Source organism: Papilio xuthus, unplaced genomic scaffold (assembly GCF_000836235.2).
Source record: "Papilio xuthus unplaced genomic scaffold, Pxut_1.1 DF826961.1, whole genome shotgun sequence".
NCBI lineage: Eukaryota > Metazoa > Arthropoda > Insecta > Lepidoptera > Papilionidae > Papilio > Papilio xuthus.
This window is the reverse complement of record NW_013531688.1, coordinates 1677815-1704064: the sequence shown is the minus strand read 5'-3', so window position 1 is coordinate 1704064 and position 26250 is coordinate 1677815. Positions and strand designations below refer to the sequence as shown.

General features: G+C 35.0%; 2 protein-coding genes across 2 annotated transcripts in view; one reads left to right on the top strand and one right to left on the bottom strand.

The window, feature by feature from the left end:
- Chbp (chlorophyllide A binding protein) overlaps positions 1 to 12618 on the bottom strand; it is a 38639-nt gene extending 26021 nt beyond the window's left edge. The window contains exons 1-9 of the mRNA XM_013315367.1: positions 12435 to 12618; positions 7465 to 7672; positions 6827 to 6913; positions 6426 to 6658; positions 4934 to 5147; positions 1725 to 1820; positions 1348 to 1577; positions 470 to 686; positions 74 to 169 (exon numbers count right to left, since the gene is read on the bottom strand). Coding sequence (XP_013170821.1) covers positions 74 to 169; positions 470 to 686; positions 1348 to 1577; positions 1725 to 1820; positions 4934 to 5147; positions 6426 to 6658; positions 6827 to 6913; positions 7465 to 7672; positions 12435 to 12551 — 1498 coding nt within the window. The 5' untranslated portion in view covers positions 12552 to 12618. The remainder of the gene's footprint in view (positions 1 to 73; positions 170 to 469; positions 687 to 1347; positions 1578 to 1724; positions 1821 to 4933; positions 5148 to 6425; positions 6659 to 6826; positions 6914 to 7464; positions 7673 to 12434) is intronic.
- Positions 12619 to 19271: 6653 nt separating this feature from the next.
- LOC106120328 (insecticyanin-B-like) lies at positions 19272 to 22554 on the top strand. The gene is given in 4 exon segments (NM_001312335.1): positions 19272 to 19436; positions 19750 to 19957; positions 21015 to 21116; positions 22159 to 22554. Coding segments are annotated over 4 exon segments (600 nt in total). The 5' UTR covers positions 19272 to 19325; the 3' UTR covers positions 22338 to 22554.
- Positions 22555 to 26250: the final 3696 nt, after the last annotated feature.

The window sequence follows — 26250 nt, the reverse complement described above, 5'->3', positions numbered from 1 at the left end:
TGTTAAACTGACTGTCAGGCGGGTCCTTATATTTCTCTGCATGAAAATATAAAAAGGTTAATTAGTTTCTTACCTTGTCTTTGGTCATTACCCATATTTGTACAAGTGTACACCAACGAATAGCTGACATAATCAGTGTCAAGAACCCAATAATCAGTTGAAGTAGTGACTGTAAATAGAAAGAATTCTAGTAAGTAAAACGAGGATTTCAGTTTAAAACAATACTTATTTATTCTAAGACACGTTTTTAAATTTCTTCCTAGATATGTTTATTTTGCATATGACACATATGTCAATCTAAAATCGAAAAACACATTGGTAACAAAACACATATCAGGATTTGAACCAAGTGGATTACAAGTCAAGTCTCCTGAGTCAACGACGCTCGAGACATGTCATCTCTTACAATCTCTTTGAAGCAGTAGAGACGAAAATATGTGATATAAAAGTAAAACTCCACGGTACTTACGATTCGTGCCGGCGATTGGGAATGAAACTTTGAGTTTAGCTGTTCCATCAGTAGACGCGAGAACAGCAACACCTTCCATAGTATCTAATCTTTGGTTGACGACGTGAGTGTTGAATACACGCACTGTTCCACCGGTCAGAGTGTACAGAGCATTATTACAAGATCCATTTTGAAATACTGACGGATACGACTCGATGTCATGCCACAGACCCATGTACTGAAAATAATAAATTGAAAATGATACTAAATGTTCATTATTCCAGACGAAGAAAATCTTAAAAAGTTAGACTTGGTGGTGAAGTAACTGCCATGTGGCGTATGAAATCTACAACCATTGCTCCGATCGGATAGTCGTATAGTTGAATGAACTAATAGCGAAGAGCAACATCTAAGGAAGCTCTCCTTAAATAGTTGGGTTAAAGTTCTGATACAAAATGCAGCTTTTTTGGAAATACATTCATAAAATTTTTCACATATGTCTATAGTGATCAAGATCTCTTTTCCACTAAGCCAAGTAGTCATGTGTTATGGCTCTTTCTTTAATGGCCAGTGGAATTGTATATTTACTGCTTAATCTTGGTAATGGATAACGTAAAAACTTTTGTAATTATTCTTGATTAGACATTAGTTAGTAATTAGTTGGAACTTAGTTGTTACCTAGTTAGTTCTTGATTATTTGTATTTAATTAGTTCGTATTGTTAGGAGGAAAATCTGACACTATACAGTATATCGGCGCAACACTAGCCTTATTAAAATGTCAACGTTTATGTCCCCTCACTAATCAATCTGACAGTTGACATGGTAACGCGCGCCATTCGCGCCAAAGGATTCTAACTAATATTGTCTAAAAGTACATTCTTTAGTGCTTTGTACTTACTCTGTCAGGTTGGAAGGCAGGCATTGCTGGTATACTCAAGTCACATTGTCCAGGGAACACGACTGGCTGTCCCGCAACTGGATCAGGGAAGTAAAAGCATCCAGCATCGGATTGATCGGTTTGTAAAAAGAATCTAGTGTTCAAATCGATTTCAGATCTAATAACTTCGTTAACAGCTTGCTGTGATGTTCCTGATAATTGCCTTTGCCTGCTGAGGATCCAACTTCGCACTGAAATTAAAAAAAAAACAGCTATTGGTTGTAATTTAGTATTTGAAACAATATTAAATATGAAGAAAAAAGAATGTTCTTTTTTTAAAAATCAGAATTTGTGATGGAATATAAATGAATTTAGGTTTTTGTTTTTAAAAATGTTACCTCGTCTCCGATTATTGTCAAGATTGACACAGTTGTAAGAGACTGCATAGTTATCGTAGTCAGTCGCCAAAATCCACAATTCCGCTGTTGAAAAAACTGTAAAAAAAAGGAAAAAAATGTTTAAATCTTACCAATATAAAGGGGAAAGTTTATTTTGATTAATATTAGAAGGTCTAGGGGAGCTACAAGCGATGGACTTTCAGAAGAAGGCTCAAGACAGGCGACTTTGGCGATCTCTTGTATCGGAGGCCAAGACCCACTTTGGGTTGATGCGCCAGCGAAGTAAGTAAGAAGGTCTAAGGAACGGCTTAATGGATCTTGATGAAATTTGGCAATGATGTAAGAATAAGAATACATTTATTTCACAAAAACACGTTAGAATAATATACATTGAAGTATCTTGCAGACTCCGAACTAGGCTGAGCCTGTATCTCGGGGCCTAGGAGTGCATTAGCCATGAACAAAATAACAGTGTATACATATCATGTAAAACTAAGCGTGATATTATGAGATACAATTTGGAAAATAAGAAAATACATGAAGAAATTAAACTAACTAATTTTGAACTGCAAATAATATCAAAGGGTATCATGTGTGTGTGTGTGTGTGCGTGTGTGTGTGTATGTGTTTTTTTTAAGTTAGGTGTGCAGGTGAATTGTTACTGGCTGGCGCAAAGGTGTAGAACATAATCTGCATAATTCCGCGCGAATGAAGTCCCGGCTGACATCTAGTATTGAGTAAACGTTTTTATTTACGCACGCCCATGGTTACTAGATAGTCTTTGTTAAAGATTTTTTGTTACATTTTACATAATTTGTTATCATAAACCCAAATGATATGAAGCAAATTGTATGTTGTTTGTTATGTAATAGAATTTTGTTACGTAAATTTTATTATACTTCAGTAATATTATCGATATCCTATGTAGCCCCAACATCTACGGTATCTAGAATGTGCGCAATCAATTATAAAACCTATTTCGTAGTGTTAAGGATCATTTTTAAAATTACAAATATTTAAATACTAATAATTTTTCTCGTGACATATTGATAAGAATGTTAGACATATTTATGTAAAAAAATATGTTATATAAGAAAGAAAATAACATCTGTTGTATAATAAGTTAAAGCCATTGCAAATAAAAATAACGATAACCCCGATAAAGATGTTTTCGGAATGATTATTTCAATGATTTAAACGCCTCATTTATTCTTTTAAGTTGGTACAGTTTTAATAACTTTGTTAGAATATCACAATTCTCATTTTTTTTATTCCATAAGGTTGGTAACGAGCGAGCGGCCACCTGAAATCGCTGAAATAGCGAAGTGACCGTGGCCCATAGACATACGCAATTGCATATGCGTTGCCTACCTTTAATCGACGGAGGAGATGACGCATAGAAAGCAAATATTTTCCCTTTCCTTGCATCCTCATCCTGAAAATCCACTTCTACTTCCCATCCTTTCCTTATAAGAAAAATGGTGAGATGGGAAAGACGACTAAATTAGGCATCGGGACGCACACTCATCAGACGAAACGCGGAATTGCTTCCACTTGACGCCTGTCTTCTGTGTGGTCGTTGTATTTCATCGGGCGAGCCTGGCCTATTCGAGCGAAGATGTTAAAGCGGGCTCTACTACTGTTAATTATTCGTCTAGAATAGAGTTAACATGGTATTCCATAACGAAGTTCAAAAATATATGGAACTAACACATGACAATCACGTGACTTATCGATAGTTATTGTCAGGCAATGGGTCTAGAGGAGCTGGGGTCTAGCAAGAATTATTTGCGGCAACCGCCTTAGTATTATCATCGACTATTATGTCATAATTAGTATGGAGATATTTAGTGTCCTTTACGCCCCATAGACGCTATAGAAATTTTAAAAGAAATTTTTTCGATGAGGATACGATAGCATTTGTTTCGTCTTCGTGCGCTGATTGTGTAATATAGTTAATTTGTTTTCTTTTATGGAATACTAGCTGTTGTTCGCTCCATTCGCACAGAATTAAAAAAAAAACCTAATTAGTAAGTAGCCTATATGTTCTTCCATACTATGTTCTACACGTATGTCAAATTTCATAGAGATCTGTTCAGTCGTTTAAGAGATACATTCAAACAAACATCCATCCGTCCACCCATCCAAAGACTCGCATTTATGACATCAATAAGATGTGAATGCAATCGAAGAATTAAACATTTTTTGAAATAAGAAACTATCTGACTCTTTATAGATGTTTTATATAAATTTTTCTTTCTTTCTATTTTTAATCAGAAATGGATATGACGTGATCGAAATTCAACATATTACGAGCCGTTTTATATCTTTATTTATTAAACCTAAAGCTGAGTCATACGATTACATTGATAATTGTTATAAATATTATCAATACAGTGTATAAGTATTGAATTAAACACACCTTCAACAATTGTTTGTTGTATCCGACATTACTAACAATTTAGACCTAATTGTTAACATGATAGCTAGTTATTAATCATTAGGTTGAGCACACAATAACGGGCAATAGCCTAGTCACGTGCACTATAATCTATGTCCTCTACAGGGACACCTTGTAGATAATATACTAGCCTTTGCCTGCGAATTCGTCAGAGTGGAATTAAAATCATCATCTAAACTTATCCTACTCACATAATGTGAGCGTCCAAGGATTGATAAACATTAAAGTTTTGGCTACATTTTTTGTCTGTTGCCAACCCTACTTAGTTTTTTTTTATTTTAGTATAATCTTTCAAAGTTCTTTCTGCTTACATTAGCTATCTTTCAGTATAAGTCCCGTTAAAGTCGCCGTTTCGGAGATTACGAGAAACTAACGCAGTTTTAAGAAAATGTGATTTTTATATTACATATTTATCCAATATCTAATTACCAGTATTTTTTCATTTGATTCATTATTTAAGGTTAGTTCCCGTTTATTTGGTTTTGTCATTCATTTATTAGCTTTTTGATAGAGTTAAAGAGTCACAGCAGTTTAAAATCACGGTTTGGTTGTGCGTTATGTTCAAGCGTCAATAGCCTAATAGTTAAGGATTTCCGATCACCAGGTCGGGGGTTCGAATTCCGCCATTCGACTATTGTCGTAAACCATATCCTAGCACAAGCAATACAGCTTAGTTGGAATTGTAAAAGAAATATTAGTAAATTTACAAAAAAATCTGCTAATATTTTTAATAAAAAAAAGTACATACCGTTAGGTGCTACTTCTAAGTTGACAGTTAATTTAGCGGATCCATCTGTTGTGCTAACAGTTGCTCTTCCACTGATTGTCTCTAATCTTTGATTGACCACTTGACTGTTGAGGACGTTGACACCAGCGCCTGATAACGTGTATTCAGCTCTGTTGCAAGATCCTCCTTCATTTTCTGTGTAATATCTTGATATTTGATGCCATACTCCACCGAACTGAAATTAATTCTTGCTCTTATTTATTTATTCCACTATCTATGTTGGTCTCTCCTGTCAGGCAACCCAATGGTGCTTGGAAGAGATCGCTTATAGCGATAAGGTCGCTCTTGCTATTTGAATTAGTTTTTAGTCATGTTTTTATCTATTTATATAGGAATAAGAGTTGACTATGGCCCAGTCATACCTAACTTAAGGTAAGCTATGGACCCTTTGGTGGAGACGTATAGTGAGCTGATGATTAATGAATTAAATCTTCTACGAATAAGACTCGACGAAATTCTTATACGAATAAGACTTGCTATTGCACGCGACTTTGTTAGGACGGAATTAAATTAAAATGATGTATGTGTTATTCGAGACTATGTTCTAAATCTGTGCTTTTTAAAAATATGTGTTACAGAGTTATCTAGTAAATATGTGGAATCAAAACAAAGTTATTTCACGGGGACCGTATGTACATAATTCCGGGATCATAGCTAGCCTATGTGTTCTTAAAATGTTCTACGTCTATTCTTAATTTCATTCAGCTCCATGAAACCGATTTGGAGATACCTTCTAACAAACATTCAACAATACATCCAAACATTCACATTTATAATATTAATTTAGTTAATATTTCTTGGATTAAAATTAAAATTTATGTAAATAAAATGAGTGTTTCATTCATTGTTAATTTCTCCTTTGTAATAACTTATTTAATAAGATAGTAAAATGAGTCAATAACACGAAGAAAGATTAATTAAATGAAGGAAAATTTATCTTAATTTCAATATAAATGTGGCGTGCTATAAAGTCATTGATCTAATTAATTTAATGTTTTTATATTATTAAAAGTAAACATTATTAATTCAAGAACCAGTTATAAATGAGACGAAAGAGAAATTCTGAACAAACCATTATTGTCATTTTATAGCAAAGAAGACAGATAAAACCTCAACCTCTTTTCCAGAACTGAAAAGAGCTCACGTCATACGTCCGCACTGAGGGTCTCAGAGTTTATTCTTAATTAGGAGTGACTAGACCATAGTCAACCACGCTGGCCCATTGCGGGTTGACTTCACACATATCTTTGTATTTCTTCCCTGGTATGTGCTGATTGCATCATGATGTTTTCCTTCACCGTAAGAACGTCGGATAAATTTACATATGTTAATCCAGAATCGAAAAATATAATGGTACATAGCAGGATTCGAACCCAGGACATGTAGATTACAGGTCAAGTACCCTTGAGCCATCGAAGCTCTTGAAAAGTATGTATATTTATTTCATTCTTACCCTTGCGGCGTTGAAATTGGTAACAACACTCATATTGGTATTACATTGTCCGGGAAGTATAACAGATTCGTTGTTAGCGATTTCTGGTAGGACATAGCAGGCGTTTTCCGAGTGGTCGATCCTCCTTAAGTCAGAAGTGTCGATGCCAAGAAGATTGTTTATAGTAGTGTTAACGAGTGCTTCCATCATCTCGGTGGGATATGTAGTCGCCCGTCCCAACTGCCAAAGGTATACTGGAAGAGACATCACATTTAAATTAGTGAAAGCCTTGCATTTGAACTTTTGTATCATAATAAATGCGCCTGAAGCTTGTTGTGTGTGTTTTGTTGGATACAACATTGTGTATTTTTTTATTTAGATGTGGAAAGTTGTTTTTATTTAGAATTAACTACATATCTTACCGCTTCGCTGCACATTTCCAATGTTCTGACATGCGTAACCAACAGCAAAGTTGTCGTAATCCGTAGTCAGGATCCAGAAGTCAACAGCTGTACAAAAATGTAAAATTTTAGTTTAAATAACTTTGCCAACGTATAGGGCAAGTCCTCAAACGATAGGGCAGATTTTGACTTGAATGAACAGATTTTTATTAGTATTATTTACGGGAGACATTCTGGGTCACAATCTTGCTGATTCTTGTCTTTAAATTTCCTGTTAATAGACAGGTTAAGGACTTGGAGAAGATATTTGTTGTCTGTATATAATACGTAAAAATACATTTCAAGGTGATATTATTTATGACTAGCTATTCTTGCGACATCGTCCGCGTCTGAGCTGCGCGCGGTACTGGACAGTACTTAGACATTGCAATATTACTTTATTTTCTAAAAATAAAAGATTTTTTCTTGAATAAATGTAGCCTATGTTACTCCTTATTACATTAGCTACCTGCCAATAAAAGTCTCGTAAAAATCGGTCCAGCCATTTCGGAGATTATCCGGAACAAACAAACAGACGAAAAATTATAAAAAATGTTATTTTAATATTACAAACAGACACTTCAATTATATTTATATGTATAGATAAATTGTATTCTTACGATTTTGTACGCCATCCAGTCTGAGCGTGTATTTCGCAGTGCCCTGTTCAAGTGTTGCTGTGCCGGTGATTTCTCCATAGAAATTATTGTTAACAGCTGTGTTTGTTACATTAATAACATTGTTGTTTTGTGTCAATTCGAGAACCGCACAGTCGCCATTTTGTAGGTTATTTTCTGCTCGTGCTATGCCATACCACGTGCCAAGGAACTAAAACAAAAATCACATGTTTTTGAAATTGAATGAAAATAGATTTAGAAATGATTATTAACGTACTAAGTACCTAGTTCTCAGGAATATTCCCGTTTAGATCCTAACACTATTGACATGAAGTAATGAATTAACCTTTATTTTCATTTTGTATAGTATACCATACATACAACTTTATAAAAATATACGATCAATATAAAATAATTTTTAACTTAGTTTATTTATTTTATTAAATTAAATTCGTGATATGGTTATTATAATAACATGAAAATACATTTTAAAATGTTGTCGCCCTCATTTCCGGTTTATACGAAATGCTTGTGTATTGCAGAATAATCAATGGATACGGTTGCTCAATTGACTTGATGTCGCACACTTAGATTTCTGACTAGTAGTGACACATGACACACCTCTCTTGCAGATGTTGCGTTATTATTATAACTATACTTTTTTTTATATCATAAGGTGGCAAACGAGCAAGTGGCAACCTGAAATCGCTGAAATAGCGAAGTGACCGTTGCCCATAGACATACGCAATTTCATATGCGTTGTCTACCTTTAATCGACGGAGGAAAGGTTGCACAGAGAAAAAATATTTTCCCTTTTCATGCATCCTCTCATCCGGAAAGTCCACTTCCAGTTCCTTATAAGAAAAAGGGTAGGAAGAGAAAGAGGACTAAATTAGGCCTCCGGGACGCACACTCATCAGACGAAACGCGGAATTGCTTTCACTTCACACCTGCCTTTTGTGTGGTCGTGGTATTTCACCTGGCGAGCCGGGCCAATTCATGCGAAGATGTTAAAGCGGGCTCTACTACTGTTAAAATACTCCAGTAAAGTGAGTACAGTATGGTTTAAAATCAAAGTATTGCATTAGTACAAACGGAAGATTATAAAAAAAATATGTTCCTCATTAGATTAACTTGGCAACAAATTGTTATAACATGTTATCCAAGTACCGGGTGAAGATAATTTTTTTTTATCAAGATACGATGTTAAAATATTGTTTTTCACTATCACTTACTAGGGCCCTACCTGGAATTTATCTTTACAATGATGTCAAGGTTTAGGTTAACATAAAAATACGAAAAACGAATTGAAACGAATGTTTCAAGGTTAAATTACTAATGTATGGGTACACCGATAGAGGTAGGCCTAGTGAGAGATATGTGGATTTATGAAAGGAGACATGATGAAGATGGTAGTAATTACTCAGATGATGGAAGATACATCGATCTCCTAGTACTTGAATTACTTTGACTTAAAGTCATATGTCCCCGTAGTGGGGCAGAGGGCGTCCACAGTGCGCCGCCAGTTCGCTCTATCTTGTATCTCCTAGTACGCCGATACGTAAGTCAAGTAAACGATGTAAGTTAAAATGCCAAGAGGGCCACTCACAAATACTACATACTGTTAGAAAGAAAATGTGGCAGTGTATTGACTCAACACTAGCCTTACTAAAATGTCTACGTTTATGTCCCCTCACTATTCTTTCTGACACTAGACTTTGTAACGAAAGCACGTCATTCGCGCCGAATTATTCTAACTTATAATGTCTAAAAATATGTGATTATACTGTTATTATTATCACTAAAATAGTACACATATTTATGCTGTACCAATCGTAGAACATCGGTTTTGAAAATGTGTGGACTCGAAACGACAATAGATCATAGGAGATTTTTTTTTTACGTATGATAAGCCAGCGCTTGACCACGATCCCACCTGGTGTTAGTGGAGATTTGGTCGAAAGATGATACGCGTTAGCTTAGTAAATGCCTATTCACTCTACTTTTGAAGGTTCCATAAGGTAGAGTGTAAAGAATAAAAGTGCTTTGTATTAAAGAGAATAAAATACCAAAGAGGTCTTCACGGTAATCATAAATATATTTAAAACATGTAAATATAATATGATTATAATTTTACGGCAAAATAATAAATGCCGAAGTTATGAGTAATATAGATAAAAAGAATATTTAACATAATCTATTTTTGGTATCAAAAATTAGTTTTAAGTAATGATAAAAAGGAACCGAATAATCTGATATCGGAATGAATCAGTTCGGACATAATTTTCTTTTACATAACGCACTAGTAATTAAATTAATTTGGATCAAATATATAATGGATCTTTTCAGGAAATCGAAAGCATTTTTATTTTTTTAGACCATTTACATAGCCCAAATTATGTCCATGGGTATTCAGACTGTACTTATCTGCGATGAAATTTGAAGTCATCCTACCCGCTGCAGCCCAGCGTGGTTAACTATGGCTTTGTCACTCCTAACGGGTAGGTTTCGAATCCCTCGATGGGGCACATCTGAGCTGACAACAAAGTGAAGGACTAGCATTTGTTTTTTAGACGTTTTTATGCGTGTGTAGTTTCGAAAGATGGTTCCTAGCCTTTATCTGGTACTAGCTGTCGCCCGCGACTCCTATGTAGTAGCCTATGTGTTCTTCCATACTGTGTTCTATATGTATGCCAAATTTCATCGGGATACGTTCTAAAGATACCCTCAAACAAACATACATCCATCTAAACATTTGCATTTATAATATTAGTAAGATAGATTACTAAGATTGCTTGATTTATAATTTTTCCTTGTAGTTTTTGACATGACAGGAAAACTAAAGAGATTTTTTTCAATTTATAATCTACACAGTTATTAACTTAGCGGAAGAACACAATAGGTGTAGCGTGGCAGCGGGATGCGTAGGGTGGGTACTACGCAGCGTACTGCCTTTAGACAGCCAAGATATTTTAAAATACTAATCTGCAATATTGTTGCACATGTTTAGACCTGTTAACTCGTGTTACCTTTTTAATACGTAAAAATTGCGATTTCAATTACACGATTCCGTACTTATATCGTTAACCTTTGATCGTCTTCAAATAATGTCACGAATCTTATCACTGTTTATCAAACGCATCACACATTTAGGTGATGATTGTAAATGATATTTTTTATAATACCAATAATTCAATCAGTAAAATAAATCACAAAGAGTATTCTAGATTGCAATCTATGTTCTAAATATTAGCCACATTTTTTTGTCTTTGTCAGGTTATAAATATATAAAAAGCGTGAATGGTTCAGGGGTCAAGCACTTGACTTGCAATCTGCAGGTCCTGGGTATTTAATCCCGCCGTTTACCAATGTGTTTTTCAATTCCGATTTACAAATGTACATGTATTCGACGTTCTTACGGTGAAGGAAAACATCGTGATGCAACCAGTTCATATCTGAGAAGACATTCAAAGATATGTGTGAAGTCAACCCGCACTGGACCAGCGTGGTTGACTGTGGCCTAATCATCCATAACTTTGGGTAGGCTCCGAGCTTTTCGGTGGGGACGTATAGTAAGCTGATGATGATGAAATATATTCACCGAAAGGCTTGGAGGCCATCACGTTATGCTGTTCGTCTTTGTAACTTTAATCATGATATATACCCGGAAGATATCACTAAGACCTGTCTTTCATCTTGGACGAAGCATTATGCCAATTTTTGGTAATTGGGAGCTCGTGAATGCCTACTGGGAAAGATTATTAACTTTGGTACTAAGCACCCTTAGGGCTTGGCAACCCTAAGTAAAAGCCACAGTCAATCACGCTGGCCCAGTGCGGATTGGTTGACTGCACACATATGTATATACAATTTCTTTTCCTTCTCCGTAAGAATTGTGATAAATTTACATGTTATTTAAGTCGAAAATCACATTAACACATGACTGGTCGAAGCTGTATTTAAAGATTTCGGTCATGTTCGGACAAGCGCATTTGGATATGCATCGTCTACCTTTAATCAACAAAGGAAGGGACCTACCGAAAGATTTTTACCCTTCCTATGCGCCCAGATCTGTTAAGGCATTCTAGAGTTATTATACATGGTAATAAACATTCATACATCCATCCAAAATGCATTAAACATATTAGTAGGATTAGCGAGATAGAGTAGAAATCAATACCAGTTTTAGATTTACTACAAAGTATTGTTAAATATTTGGCTAAAAGACTGGACCGGTTTACCAAAAATTGGCGACTTTGTTGTTTTTAGATTTAAATTAAAAGCGAACATAATCTACACACGATAATGTTAATCCTAAAGGTTTTATCGTAACGGAAATAATAATCCAAAATTACTAAATGTCTAAATGTCTACGGGTAACGGTCACTTCGCTATTTCAGCGATTTCAGGTGGCCGCTCGCTCGTTTGCCACAAGAGTATGAAAACAAGCAATATCGTTGTCAAATTAATATCTGCTTCGTTCAAAATTAAAGTATCACATCCCAATATTTAATTCCTAAAATACACTTCAAACAATCGAACCTGGAGAAGCGAGAAACCTCTATAAGTAAATGTAATTGTCCAGTTCCGACGGACGCCTTTATAAGCGTGAAACTTCGTTTAGATAGAAACTACAAGCGAGTCAAATATCACTCTTGGTTTTGTTTTAAACATATCCCAAATACATATTTCTGTTTGTTGTAATTCACCATATCCTTGTTACAAGTGAGTATTAAAATATACAGATATATTAATTTGATACGATTTAATTAAAAATCAAATAGTAATGAAAATATCTAGGTAGGTAGGCCTCCCCTCCCGCATGATGGACTGATGACCTGGTCAAGGTTGCGGGAGTGCACTGGATGCGGGCGGCACATGACCGGGCATTGTGGCAATCGATGGGGGAGGCCTACATCCAGCAGTGGATAAATTTAGGTTGATTATTATGATGATGAATAAAAATATCTTACTCGTGTTGGATTGAAATTCGTCTGCAAGGCGATGTTAGCATTACACTGTCCAAATTGTACCAATTGTGCACTGCCTAATCCTAAAATACTAAAAATTACAAATATTCTTGTAATCATATTGAGATCATACTGTATTAACCGATCACAACACTCAACAGTTCGAACTAAGGAAATGGCGATATATTTTATAAATTATCACATTTATATGAAATCTTATCATTTGATTTATCTTCTGTCAGTATTATTAACTAATCGGAATGAATTCATACAGCAAAAGAATGTAGAATCAACTTTCTATCTATATCAATATGCATTACAACTGTTTGAAACTAGAGTAGATGAGTGATCCTAATATCCAAAGTTTGTTGATAATTTCTCATGATATGATTCATGTTCTTTCCATTATTTTAAAGTCAAGATAAAGGAAATTCAATATAGAATTGTCTTCGTACTGACAGGACGTACACAGGAGCAGTTCATCTTATATTTACACTAGCTGTCGCCCGCGACTTCGTCCGCGGGGAATTAACAAGACATAATTAGTAGCCTATGTGTTCTTCCAGACTATGTTCTACGTATGTATGCCAAAATTCATAGAAATGCGTTCAGTCGTTTTCAATCCAACTAAATATGCGCATTTATAATATTAGTAAGATTGGATTCGTCAGGTCACATTCGAATCCACAAAGAGGCTAAACTACCTTAAGTTAGGAGTGATTAAGCACTTTCAAGCACACTGGCTCCGTGCAAAATAGTCGCCTACACAAATATTTGAATTTTTCCGCTATTACTATGTGCAATTTTAACAGTGTTAGAGTCGAGTTAGAGAGCTGCTGCAAGAATGGCCCGATAGACCAGTTGTGTGCCGGAGGCCAAATTCAAGTCCTCTTTCCCTTTCAACCCCTTTTTGTTTTTTGAAATATAATGCGCTGGAGACAATGTACGTGGGAAATGTGTTTCAATGCGTCATTTTCTGTGCATTAAACGCAAGCAACACAGCATTTAACATCTTGTAGATGTCTCTGTGCAGCGGTCACTTCGCTATTTTAGCGAAATGAGAAATGATTCGGCTCGTTATTTCTCATTTTGCTAAAATGGGAAATAACGAGCGATTCGTGGTCGTTTTGTGGACAGAATATTGTATACCTATTATATATCGGTGACAACGATACAGACATTGCCTAGTGTGGGCATCACTAGATTACACAAAATAACCATAAATGGTAACTTAAGTTTAATTTAATTTCTCAGCTACTAAACGTTTTAATCTTTATTATCTATAATAAAAACTTTTTCTTTTTTCTTCTTCATTGCCACCTTAAACAATAAATTGCACATTGCATCTCAATGTTTTATAATTGTACTTAATTATAAATAATAAATTTTATGTTTGTCTGTATGACTATTATTGAAGTTAACTAGGACATACAATTTATAAGAAAAATATTTATTTTTAATAAGTATTTGTATTATTTCTGCAAGTGTTAAGTAAACAGGTCGATAGTGTTTTTATCTGACGTGTTTGTTACTACACAATATTTATGTTAAGTACTATTTTTTTTATATCATAAGGTGGCAAACGAGCGAGCGGCCACCTGAAATCGCTGAAATAGCGAAGTGACCGTTGCCCATAGACATACGCAATTGCATATGCGTTGCCTTTAATCAACGGAGGAGAGGATGCACAGAAAGAAAATATTTTCCCCTTCCATGCATCCTCTCATCCGGAAAGTCCACTTCCACTTCCCATCCTTTCCTTATGAGAAAAAGACGGTAAAGTACCGCTAGATAAGAACATAAACTAATACCATAAACTTAATCCTTTCTCTGACAAGTTAAACCTATTTGTTAAACCTATTGTTAGTTTATGTACTTTGACTCTTTTCAATCGGGCGTTTTTTTTTAGTAGTGTTGTTATTTATTTCACATGATTACCAATAAATTACAATTAAGTACATGTTTAGAAAAGGTTTTATTAAAAAAAATACAAAATAAAAGTGTTTCAAATACTTTCAAAGTTGTGGTCGTTGTGACCAAAGATTTTGTTATTCTTTATTTTTTAAATAATTAAATTACAATATTCACTAATTGTAAAAAAGTGTAATCATCATCAGCTCACTATACGTCCCCACTGAGGGGCTCGGACCCTACCCTAAGTTAGGGGTGACTAGGCCATATTCAACCACGCTGGCCAAGTGCGGGTTGGATGATTTCACACATATCTTTGAATTTCTTCTCAGGTATGTGTAGGTTGCATCACGATGTTTTCCTTCATCGTAAGAACGTCCGATATATCTAAATCAGAAATCGAAAAACACATTGGTACATGGCGGGATTCGAACTCAGGACCTGCAGATCGCAAGTCAAGTGCTTGACTCCTGAGCCACTGACGCTCCGTGTGTAATTAACAGAAATAAGTGTAATATAGTGTAAAACATATAAATTTATAAAATAATAATCAATAAAATCTATTTACAAGAAAATAAGTCAATAACGCGACCGTATCCGTGTGTCATTCTGCAAAACCCTTACATTTTGAGTACACCGAAAATACGACGTAAGGCGACAACAAATAAAAATATTATATATTTCTATAGTCTATTCGATAGTCTTCATAATTTTTTTTACATGTCATTATGAACAAAGCAATAATGTTGCATAGTTGCTAAGGAAACTAGATATTTAAGATAGCGATTACCCGTGACTTAGTCCATTCAAAAATGCCAATCATCACGAGCTCACTATATTTCCCCACTAAAGAGCTCGGAACCCTAAGTTAGTGACTAGGCCATAGTCAACATGACCAAGTGCGAGTTGACTTTAACCATATCTTTGAATTTCTTCGCAGATATGTGCTAATTACATCACGATGTTTTCTTTAATCTTAAGAACGTAGGATAAATGTATGTATGTAAATCGAAAAACACATTGGTACATGTCGGGATTCGATCCCAGGACTAGCTGATGACAACTCAAGCGATTTAATTCTGTAAAAATACCAAACAAACTGTTAATACTTGGTTTAGAACAGCCATTTTAGTGCTTGTCTTTCTAATAACAAATATCTCTGTGCTATTTAAGTTTATAGGCCCACCTGTTTGGTTTTAACATTGCTACGAAAGGATTTGAACGATTAAGAATTATAATTGATAATTCGATTTAAAAATTATCAATTATAAGTCATTTTAGGTCAGCGTGATGACAAATATTAGCAATCGGCTCGAGGATTCATATTACTTACTCATAATATATAACAGGAGTGGCGCAGCGATCCGTTTCGGGCTTCCCACAACGAGAGTCTCCATTTTTCCCGATCCTGCGCAATCCCAATCCAGTCCCGAACATGTAAATAGCTTCCGAAAATCTTTAACCGCTTCATCCACCTAGCGATACTTGGGACGGCCAACTGTTCGAGGACCACTGGGTCGTCTCATGTATGCGCGTTTGACGCCCCGAACATCATCTATTCTCACTAAGTGGTTGAGTCAACGGAGTGGTTGCGCTTTTGCCTCGCTAATGATGTTGGCCTTGGCCACCAACTTCTTGATCTCAGTATTTTTCCTTATGCGCCACGATCCATCCTCATTTTGCATTGGCCATAGAGACTTACTTATACAAAATTGTTTATTCCAAATAAAAGCCAGATTCAATGCGCTTATCAATATTGTTTTCACAAATTATCAATTAGAACTCACTAGAATCGTACGAGTGGGTCGTGATAATATTTTTGTGACATCAGACGCATTCTAAATGTTGCTCAATAATTTATGTGCGACTGTCTGCATTATATTAATTATTTTTTTCTGTTTGGAAGATAATAAAGGATGAAGTCACTCAATATAAGCTTACTACAAGCAACATCCACATCTTGACGTCACATCTTACTAATATTATAAATACGAATGTTTGGATGGATGGATATTTGTTTGAAGGTATCTCCAGAACGGCTTTATGGATATCATTGAAATATGGCATAGATATAGAACCTAGAACGAACACCTAGAATACTAATTCATTTTTTAATACAGCGCTGACGTAGTCGCGGGCGGCAACTAGTAAGAAGAGGACTCAGCAGCCTTTATTTTATGTTTGTCATTATAAAATATTTATAAAACTTACCAGCCAGGTCTAATATAATCGATATGATGAAATAAAAGAAAATCGAATAGATTCATCTCGATGTCTCTGTTTCTCTGTGTCCAACGAATGTCTCGTCTACACTTTGAGCGTCCTTACGCCGACTTGTAATCGTTAGGTTAAACCCAGAAGTATTTTTTTTCATGTATCAAAAGGTGGCAAACGAGCGAGCGGCCACATGAAATCGCTGAAATAGCGAAATGCCCATAGACATACGCAATTGCATATGCGTTGCCTACCTTTAATCGACGGTGGAGAGGATGCACAGAAAGAAAATATCTTCCCTTTCCATGCATCCCCTCATCCGGAAAGTCCACTTTCACTTCCCATCTTTTCCTTATGAAGAAAAGGATGGGAAGGGAAAGAGGACTAAATTAGGCCTCCGGGACGCACACCCATCAGACGAAACGCGGAATTGCTTCCACTTGACGCCTGTCTTCTGTGTGGTCGTGGTATTTCACCGGGCGAGCCGGGCCAATTCGTGCGTAGATGTTAAAGCGGGCTCTACCACTGTTAAATTCCTATATAGTATCTACGATTTCCTTGCGTTGCGTGTATTGTATGTTCGAGCTTGTTCATATTTGTTCACAGCGTAAACGGACAATAGCAATCGAAAGTACATGGACAATAAAGAAAAAAAAAAACAAGGAATGTTGCAGCTACGTGCGTCATTCAAGCAATGACGTACATTGAAACATGTTCAACTATAAGTATCTTTGTTATTCTGTAATTGTCTCGATAGTATTGGTACGACATTTAGGATTTTTTTGTAATAAACTTGCCCTGCAACTATTCCTCTGTAAGAAGCTTTTTATATCGCAGAAGGTAATCGAGCAAGAGGCCATCTAATTATGGTATATAATTAAAGGTTGCAGATGCGTTGTCGTTTTATAGACAGGAAAACAAACGAACAGAAATTCCCCTTCCTGTCTCCACTTTCCTTATAAAAAGAGAAGCGTAATATAACTATAAATTATAAGACGGAACATATGGCTACTTCCACTTCATGCCAGTCTCTGGTGCTCGTGGTATTGCAATGCGGGTTATTCGTGATTTAAATTCAAATGAACATCAATTGAATCCTCGGAATACGTCATCTGGCTTCTCTAATGCTGTGGTACCCTTATCAATTTGTTTGTTGTAAGTTTTTTCATCCGAAAACTTTGGCGGTATTTTTATCCCGCGTACCGCCGTAATTGGCGCGGTATTTTTCCAGACTATTATTTTTAAACGCTTTCGAAAATCGTAATAGTTCTATTTTTAAAAGCCGAAGAACATCTAGCCAGTATTCGTAATTTAAAAAATAAATTAAACAGAAGTTGTGACCTGACTGGGCTGTTTTAATGTTGCGGTCAAACGTTCGTAGAACCTATTTGATAATATAAATGCCGGCGCCAAAACAGTCATCGATTAATAAAAACATACTATCAGTATTTTTGTGGAATTTTACGCAAATTATTAGCTAAATTAATAAATATTTATATTACTGTAATATTAGGAATAAATATTTAGGTCTTAATGTAACTATTAATATAACTTGCTAAAATATAACAAATTTCCATGTCGGATGAAATTTTAAAATCTAGAACAGAGGCTTTCGTTTCAAAATCTCACTGTTATTATGAAGCCTGTGTTACGAGTATTTCGTTGTTTCTTTAGCTTGTGAACCCTTACTTTTTTTCCGCCGCCATGCTCCACCGGGTCTTCAATTGACTCCAGGTGTTCAGCTGAATTACTTGAGAAATACTGGGTACCTTCTGGGTTACTGGTTTATCCCTTACTAGTTGTCGCCATCGAATCCGTTCGCGCGAAATTAAAAAAATAAATTATAAGCCTATGTGTTCTTCCAGACTATTTACATATATGACTGTATATGTATGCCAAATTTCATCGAGATTCGTTCACCCGTTCTGGATATAATTTCAAACAAACATCCATTTATCCATCCAAACATTCATATCTATATATATAAAAGAAAGTCGTGTTAGTTACACTATTTATAACTCAAGAACGGCTTTACTGATATTGTTGAAAATTGGTGAGGAGGTAGCTTAGAGCCAGGAGACGGACATAGGATACTATTTATTCGTTTTTTTAAATTATTTTTTTCGAATTTATGCCTTCAAGAGCTGCTTTTTATTTAACTTACTAATATTATAAATGCGAATGTTTAGATGAATGTAACGTTGATGGATAGATGGGTGTTTGAAGATATAGACTAAAACTGCTGTCCGGATCTCGATTAAATTTGGCATACGTATAGATCATAGTCTGAAAGAACACATAGGGTAGATTAATTAAGTTTTTTATATACCTACGCGGACGGAGTCGCGGACGCTCGTTTATAATATTAGTAAGATCAGCTAGTTTATAATATTAGTAAGATGATTCATGTCCTAGTTAATTGTTATCTGTTATAATAATATAAATTAATCACAGTTTTCGTATTATTTGCATTGTCATTGTGAAATAAATGAAATGGGTAGGGAATAAATGTCCTCGACTGTACTCTGGCGAATTTGCCTCTTATCGTCGGGATTGCATAGCGGACATTCAATTTTGTTTATAGTTATGTTGTGCTGTTTTTTTATGATTTCTCTTTAATTATAAAGATAATTTTAGTGTCACTAAACTCATTCACGAACTCTGACCTAGTAAGAGTATAAAATGCTAAGACGTGCAACATTGTTATGCAGTATTGGTTCAAATCGCACGACGTATTTTTATATTTGAAATAAGATTTTTTTTTCCAAAATGTTCCGGTTTTTGGTTATCGCTTTCTTAGCTGTTGCTGCGGCTGATGTAGTCATTGTAGATGGACCTTGCCCAGACGTAAAGCCGATGGAAAGTTTCAAGTTTTCTGATGTAAGTTATATTGATATTTTATAAACGGAATATTTTACGTTACCACTTTTCTATATTACCTGTTGCCCGTGACTCCATCCCTAAGAATTAAAAAAAAACAATAACAATGTTCTACATCTGTGCATAATTTCATCAAGATTATTGCAGCCGTTCTGGAGATATCTTCAAACATACATCCATCTAAACATTCACATCTATAATATAATTCAGATATTAACTAGGTTCAGATTTCAAAATCTTTTCTGGATTCCGAAAATGTTCAAATACGTTAAATGTCTTTCGAAAGTTTTAATAATTTAATTTCTTAATTCAGTACCAAGGTACATGGTACGAGGTCGCCAAATTCCCGAATACTGGAGAAGATGGTAAGAAAGGCAAATGTACGACCGCTGAGTACACAATTGATGGTGACAAAGGTAAAGTGAAGAACTCTCAAGTTGTGGACGGCGTCAAGTCTTACGTCGACGGTGACATCGCATTGATAGCACCTGGTAAAGTGAGAATCACCTACAAGTTTGAAGGTAAATTATAAAAGGATATTATAAATACTTACTTAGGGAAAACATTATCGTTTCTATTGATTCATATCCAGTTCAGTTCATATTCATCATATTCCAGTTCCTCTGGTGTTGCAGATGTCCATGAGTGTCCAAGGGGGAAACGAGCGGTGTTCCCACCGCTCGTTTCCCCCTTTAAAAAATCTTGCAACCTTTACATTTCTGGGATGCAATTCAAAGACGGGACGCAACTAATACGCAGTAGACCAGCGTTGTTATCACCTAGTCATCCTTAACTTAGTGCATGTTTCTAAAGAAATGTTGTGAATTACTCATCTGTAACTAATTTATTTGATAGATACGTAATTAAACCTCTTCATCATCATCAGCTCACTATACGTCTTCACCCAGGGGTCGGAGCCTACCCTGAGTTAGGGGTGACTAGGCAGATATGTGCACGCTGCATCACGATGTTTTCCTTCAGCATAAGAACGTCGGATAAATTAACATATGTAAATCGAATTTCGAAAAACACTTTAGTAAATGGCGGGATTCAAACCCAGGACCTGCAGATGGCAAGTCAAGTGCTAGTTAAAAGTAATTATAAACAGACTTAAGTATATGTATTGGTAATTCTGAAGACAATACGGACCTAGAATGATTCACGAGAAACATTAATCAGTTAATTCCGAACAAAAATGTACGTGTGTATTTTATGATAAGACATTTGATGATAAATAGAACATTCCTGTGCTTCAAGTGGACGAAGATAAAGTATAGTTATTACTTCTTTAAACAATCAAGTAGACGATTCGGTTAATCCCCGAAATTTTATACTAAGACGTGTTTTACAAGTGGTAGAGTCGTCAATAATGTATTTAGTTAGAAATTGGCGGCTCTACCGGTATGATAGGTAACACAGAAGACGGGCGTGAATAGGAAGTAATCCTGGGTTTCGTCTCAAAAGTTCCAGAGGTCTAATTTGGATTTAGCAGAGTAGGGAACGCAGAGAAAGGAAAATTACTGCATATTATTCATTGTAATTTTTCTGGTATTTTATGAACCCATGATAAATTTTCAGAATTCACCAAGAATTCGGTGCTGACTGTTCTCGACACTGACTACAAGAACTACGCTATCGGATACAGCTGCAAATTCTTAGACAAGGAAAACAAACACCAAGGTATATTATTTCTTTTTTTTTTGTAAAATAATAGCAGATTTTTGTAAATTTACTAATATTTCTTCTACCATTCCAACTAAGCTCTATGCATGTGCTAGGACACGGTATACGACAATAGTCGAATTTTGGGGACTTGAACCCCAGACCTTGTGATCTGAAATCCATGCCTTTAACCATTAGGCTAATGGCGCTTCTAATGTTTATACCCAATCATGCACAATATATATATATATATATTGTGCACTACTCCGCATTGCCAATGAGGCAATGGCATCATGGCTAATGGACCAATTTCACTGGTCGAAATTTCGTACTCAAATAATTTGCTTTTAATTTTTTATCAGTCAAGACCTGCTTCTCTATCGGAATTTTAAAATTGACAAAATAATAAAGCCTGTTGACACACGAGATAAGATCACGTTGAATCAAACGTGTTATTTTATCTGTACACGAGCTCATATTCTTTTAGAAATATAATACTGTAATATGATTTAGAACAGATATGATTAAACATTTTATCGTCTGTGATTTGATAACGTATTGAAGCGAACTTGCGTTCTGTTTTACTTTGTAGCCTTATTTAAATTTTAAACTATCGATTAATGATAAACGCCAATTTACTATAATCTATGATTCTATATATGCATTGTTTCTAATACCTACTTTTGTTGATAAGCAATTTTTTCACTTCTTGGTATTTATAATTAGCTGAGATGTCACATATAACTGCCTATTTCCCTTCTTATCCCTCACTGCACTCTTTCATCTAAATCTTCGTCAACTTAGGAATTACCAATTTACTCTTCTTGGAGTTACTTCCAGATCTCCAAGCTTAGCTTCCTGCAACTTCACGGCTAGCGCATATGTTACGTGTTTTTTCTTCTCATGTAAATTCTTTAATGCTTTTTATTCTGATTTTACTGGATCTCTTGCTACAGGTCGCCAAATTTTCTTATAATTGCATATCTAGTTTAATAATAATGTTATTACGTGAGTCATCTTCTGCAATGCCAGCTTAAAAAAGTTAATAATTTTATTACAGTGTTCTCCTGGATTTTGTCAAGAACCAAGAGCTTGGGTGACTCTCAGGCTAAAGTGGACGCCTTCTTGGCCAACTTCCCTGCTATTGATAAGTCTAACTACGTCTTCAACGACTTCTCTGAAGAAACATGCAAGTTCACCTCAACTAAAGCCATCACCAGCATCCGCAAGAAGAACTAAATCGATTATTTTTAAATGTTTTTTATCGATATTCGTAAAATGTAGAACATTACTAGACATTTTATCGAATTATTTGATTGATATCAGCTCATGTTTATGATAAACTGTTCTTCCTAGTTTTAGCTCCGTAGTAAGACATGTGTCTATATTAGTATGTAGTTATTTTCTCCTTATACATTCTCAGTGTAAAAAGAAAATAAAAAGTTTATTCAACAGATTTTATTCTTTCATTCACGTGTTAGATATGCCTTATGCTTTTGTACTCAGGTCGTTTATGTTTCTTTGATAGTAAAATCTATTTAAAAAAATCAAATAAGCCTATGTTACTGTCGCGTACATCAGTTACCGTTAACTAAAAGTCCCCTTAATATCGGTGCAACGGTTACACAAATCAAACACTGATTTGCGGACAGAGAAACTTTTCCTATAAGAAAAGGGTGGGAAGAAAAAGGGGACTAAAGTTAGTTCTCTGGCTCATCAGATGAAACGCTTAATTTCTTACACTTCACGTCTGTAAACATTAATAAAATAAGATAAACACTTTATTGCTTCCATTAAAATAGTATAGTTAAGTGACTAAAATTAAACTTCTAACCTAAATGTGGGAAAGGACAACCTTCTATTCTATAGAAAGAAGTGTTTTTTTTAGAAAATCCTGTGGGTCAGGAGAACCAAAACTTGTTTAATAAGCAACTGTTTTATAGTTAAATTTTGTTTGTGCAGTTAGATTCTTTTTAACTGAATATGAAATCTTACTAATATTATAAATGCGAATGTTTAGATGGAAGGGTGTTCGTTTGAAGGTATCTCCAGAACCGCTAAATGAATCTTGATGAAATTTGGCATAAATGTAGAAAACAGTCTGGAAGAACACATAGAATACTAAACAAGGTTTATTTTCTTAACCAGTCAGTAAAGACAGTTCTATTTCTGTGGATTAATATTTCTTTTAGATATCACTCTTCAATTACTATCGTCAAAATGACGAGGATCAACCTGATATATAAATGTCTTTTTGTACGATAAGCGGATAATCTACTCATAAGATACTACTCGTAATGTTGGCGTGCACCGATGACATAACAAGTTTTGAACCCCCGCTAGAATGATTCATTTTAAGAGATCAAGGCGTGAAGTGGAAGTAATTCCGCGTTTCGTTTGATGAGTGCGTGCTAGAGGCGTAACGTTAGTCGTCTTTCCGTTCCCATCCTTTTATTATTAGGTATGTGAAGGGGTAGTGGATTTGATTTCTGCATTCCGCATAGGAAGGGAGAATATTCTTTTTCTGTGCATCCTCTCCTCCGTCGATTCAAGGTTGGCAAGGCATGTGTAATTGCGCTATGTTTATTGGCATTGGTTGCTTCGCTATTTCGAATCAGCGATTTAGGTGACAACTAGCTCATTTGTTACTTAATAATATAATAAATGCATTCACTTTAAAACATTTTATTACTGTTTCTTTTGACAATTAATCAGCGTATATTAAATTATCCACTTTGCTTAATATATTCTATTTATTGACGGTTAAAGTGATAATTTCTGATACGTATCATTCATGAATCATCAAATAAAGTGTGCATGCATTTTATTTTAATTTTTAGTCAAATAAAATTGATGAATTTTGAAAATGAATTGGTATTAGTTGTTCTTTCCTACAAAAGGCTGGGTATCTCTTGAAGTTTCCTTTACGCTATCAAAGACAAAGTTTTATTAAATATTTTTATTAACAAATCAACTTCGATGACCTTACATTGACCTCTTTTAATGGAATTTTTCGTTTATTTTTAGAATTCAAAAATTAATCGAAAAAATTATCAAAATGTTGATCAGGATTGATCAATATCTTGTCGACATTGAAAACCTTAAAATGTATTTATAGTGACTAGTTCTTTTACATTTCCTGTATAATTTGAAATCAATGACTTTACTTTCCTTTTTGAACCTTCGCTTACGCACAGTTCGGAAATAAAGGAAATATTCTCACGCCTCAAAACTGGATCTATAGTATGTATGAGAAAGAATTTTTTTATATCGTCTTTCCAATTTCCCTCCCTACCATAGTAAGAACTCTTTTAGAATTATTTTATCTATCAAATTGTAACTTAATTTCATAGTCTTACTAATATCATAAAAGGGAATGTATCTCCGAAACGGCTCAACGGATCTTAATGAAATTTGCCATAGATGTATGACAGGACTATGTCCTTCATAGTCTGGAAGAACAAATATAGGCTGCTTATTCAATTTTTTTTAATATCGCGAGAACGGAGTCGAGGGCGACAGCTGGTTTATAAAATAAAGTTATACAGGATGCCTACAAACATTAATACTTATTTAAATAAACATATATATATATAAGTATACCCAAATAAATTTAACTCAAATAAAACCAAAACCTAAAAACAGAAGACGATATGATAGTTGAAGACAACTGAAGTGTTTGCTAAAACAAAATAAGAATTTTTCATGAGATAAGATAAAAGATTAGATCGAAAATATTGAATCATCCATCAAACAATTTAGTTTGAACACGTAACAAAAAAGATTCCTTGAAGAGGTATCGATAGTTCACAAAGGTCAGTGCACTGTCCATAATTTAAGCGGCAACTCCGACTGCATAACTGTCCCAGCGCCAAATTTAATCGTTGCAACCTTGATGGCTGGCATTCCTTCGACGATTCGCATAACTTTTTACCGCACATAGCCGCGTTTTGGAATACTCTGTCTTCAGCGGTAATTCCAAACAGTTATGACTTCATCACCATCAGCTTACTATACGTCACCACCGAGGTGCTCGAAGCCTACCCTAAGTTAGGGGTGACTAGGCCGTAGTCAACCACGCTGGGCCAGTACGAATTGGTTGACTTCACATATATCTTTTGAATTTCTTCTCAGATATGTGCAGGTTGCATCACGTTGTTTTCCTTCACCGTAAGAACGTCGGATAAATGTACATATGAAATTGAAAATCGAAAAACACATTGGTGCATGGCGGGATTCGAACTCAGGACCTGCGGATTACAAGTCAAGTGCTTAAACCCCTGAGCCAACAACGCAGGTTACGACTTAGGGTCCTTCAAATCGGCATACATACATAATGTCCATGGGCGTCAGATAAATTAGTTTTAAACGATATGCTGCTCGTTTGATTCCTTATCCTAAAAAAAACTGTAGTCCGTTAATGACGGACGTCATACGTCGTCTTCGTTCGTGTAATGAACTAACGGTTGCCTGATACTTCTTTAATTGTGGCTTATAATTATGATCATCATCATCATCATCAGCTCACTATACGTCCCCACCGAGGGGCTCGGAGCCTACCCTAAGTTAATGGTGATGAGATTATGATCATAGGGAGGTTTAATTGTTCTTTATAGTAACGTATACAAAATTACAGTTAATCTTACAACTTTATCTGCACTAAAAATAGATTTGCGCTTAAGTCTAAATTTATCTCAAGAGAATGTAATTTTAAGGGTCGCAATGTAACCTTGTTTAAATTTGTTAGTTCGCAGTATTGACGCTCCGAACTTTAAATCACTACTCCGTTAACTGTTATGTTGTGATTGTGTGTTTGTGACTTTAATTTATACCAAGAATTTCACTAGCATAGTGCTTAATAAGAATCAATTGCTTCATCTTTAGGTTAAGGGCGTGTCGTTTATATTTTATCAAAAACAAAATAAAGTATTGTTTTAAAAAAATCTAATAATACTAACTCAATTTAAATGTGTACGTTGAGTTTAAATATTTATTTTTTAATGCTGAAATTGCTTAAAAAATAACCTTAACGCTTTTTGATTTTATTGCTGGCAGCTTACTGCGTTTGGAAGCTTTATTTTTTAAAAAGTTTTTTCGTTAGCTTTAATTGCTTTTGCTACATATTTAAGCTATTTTTAAAGTGACTTCGCTA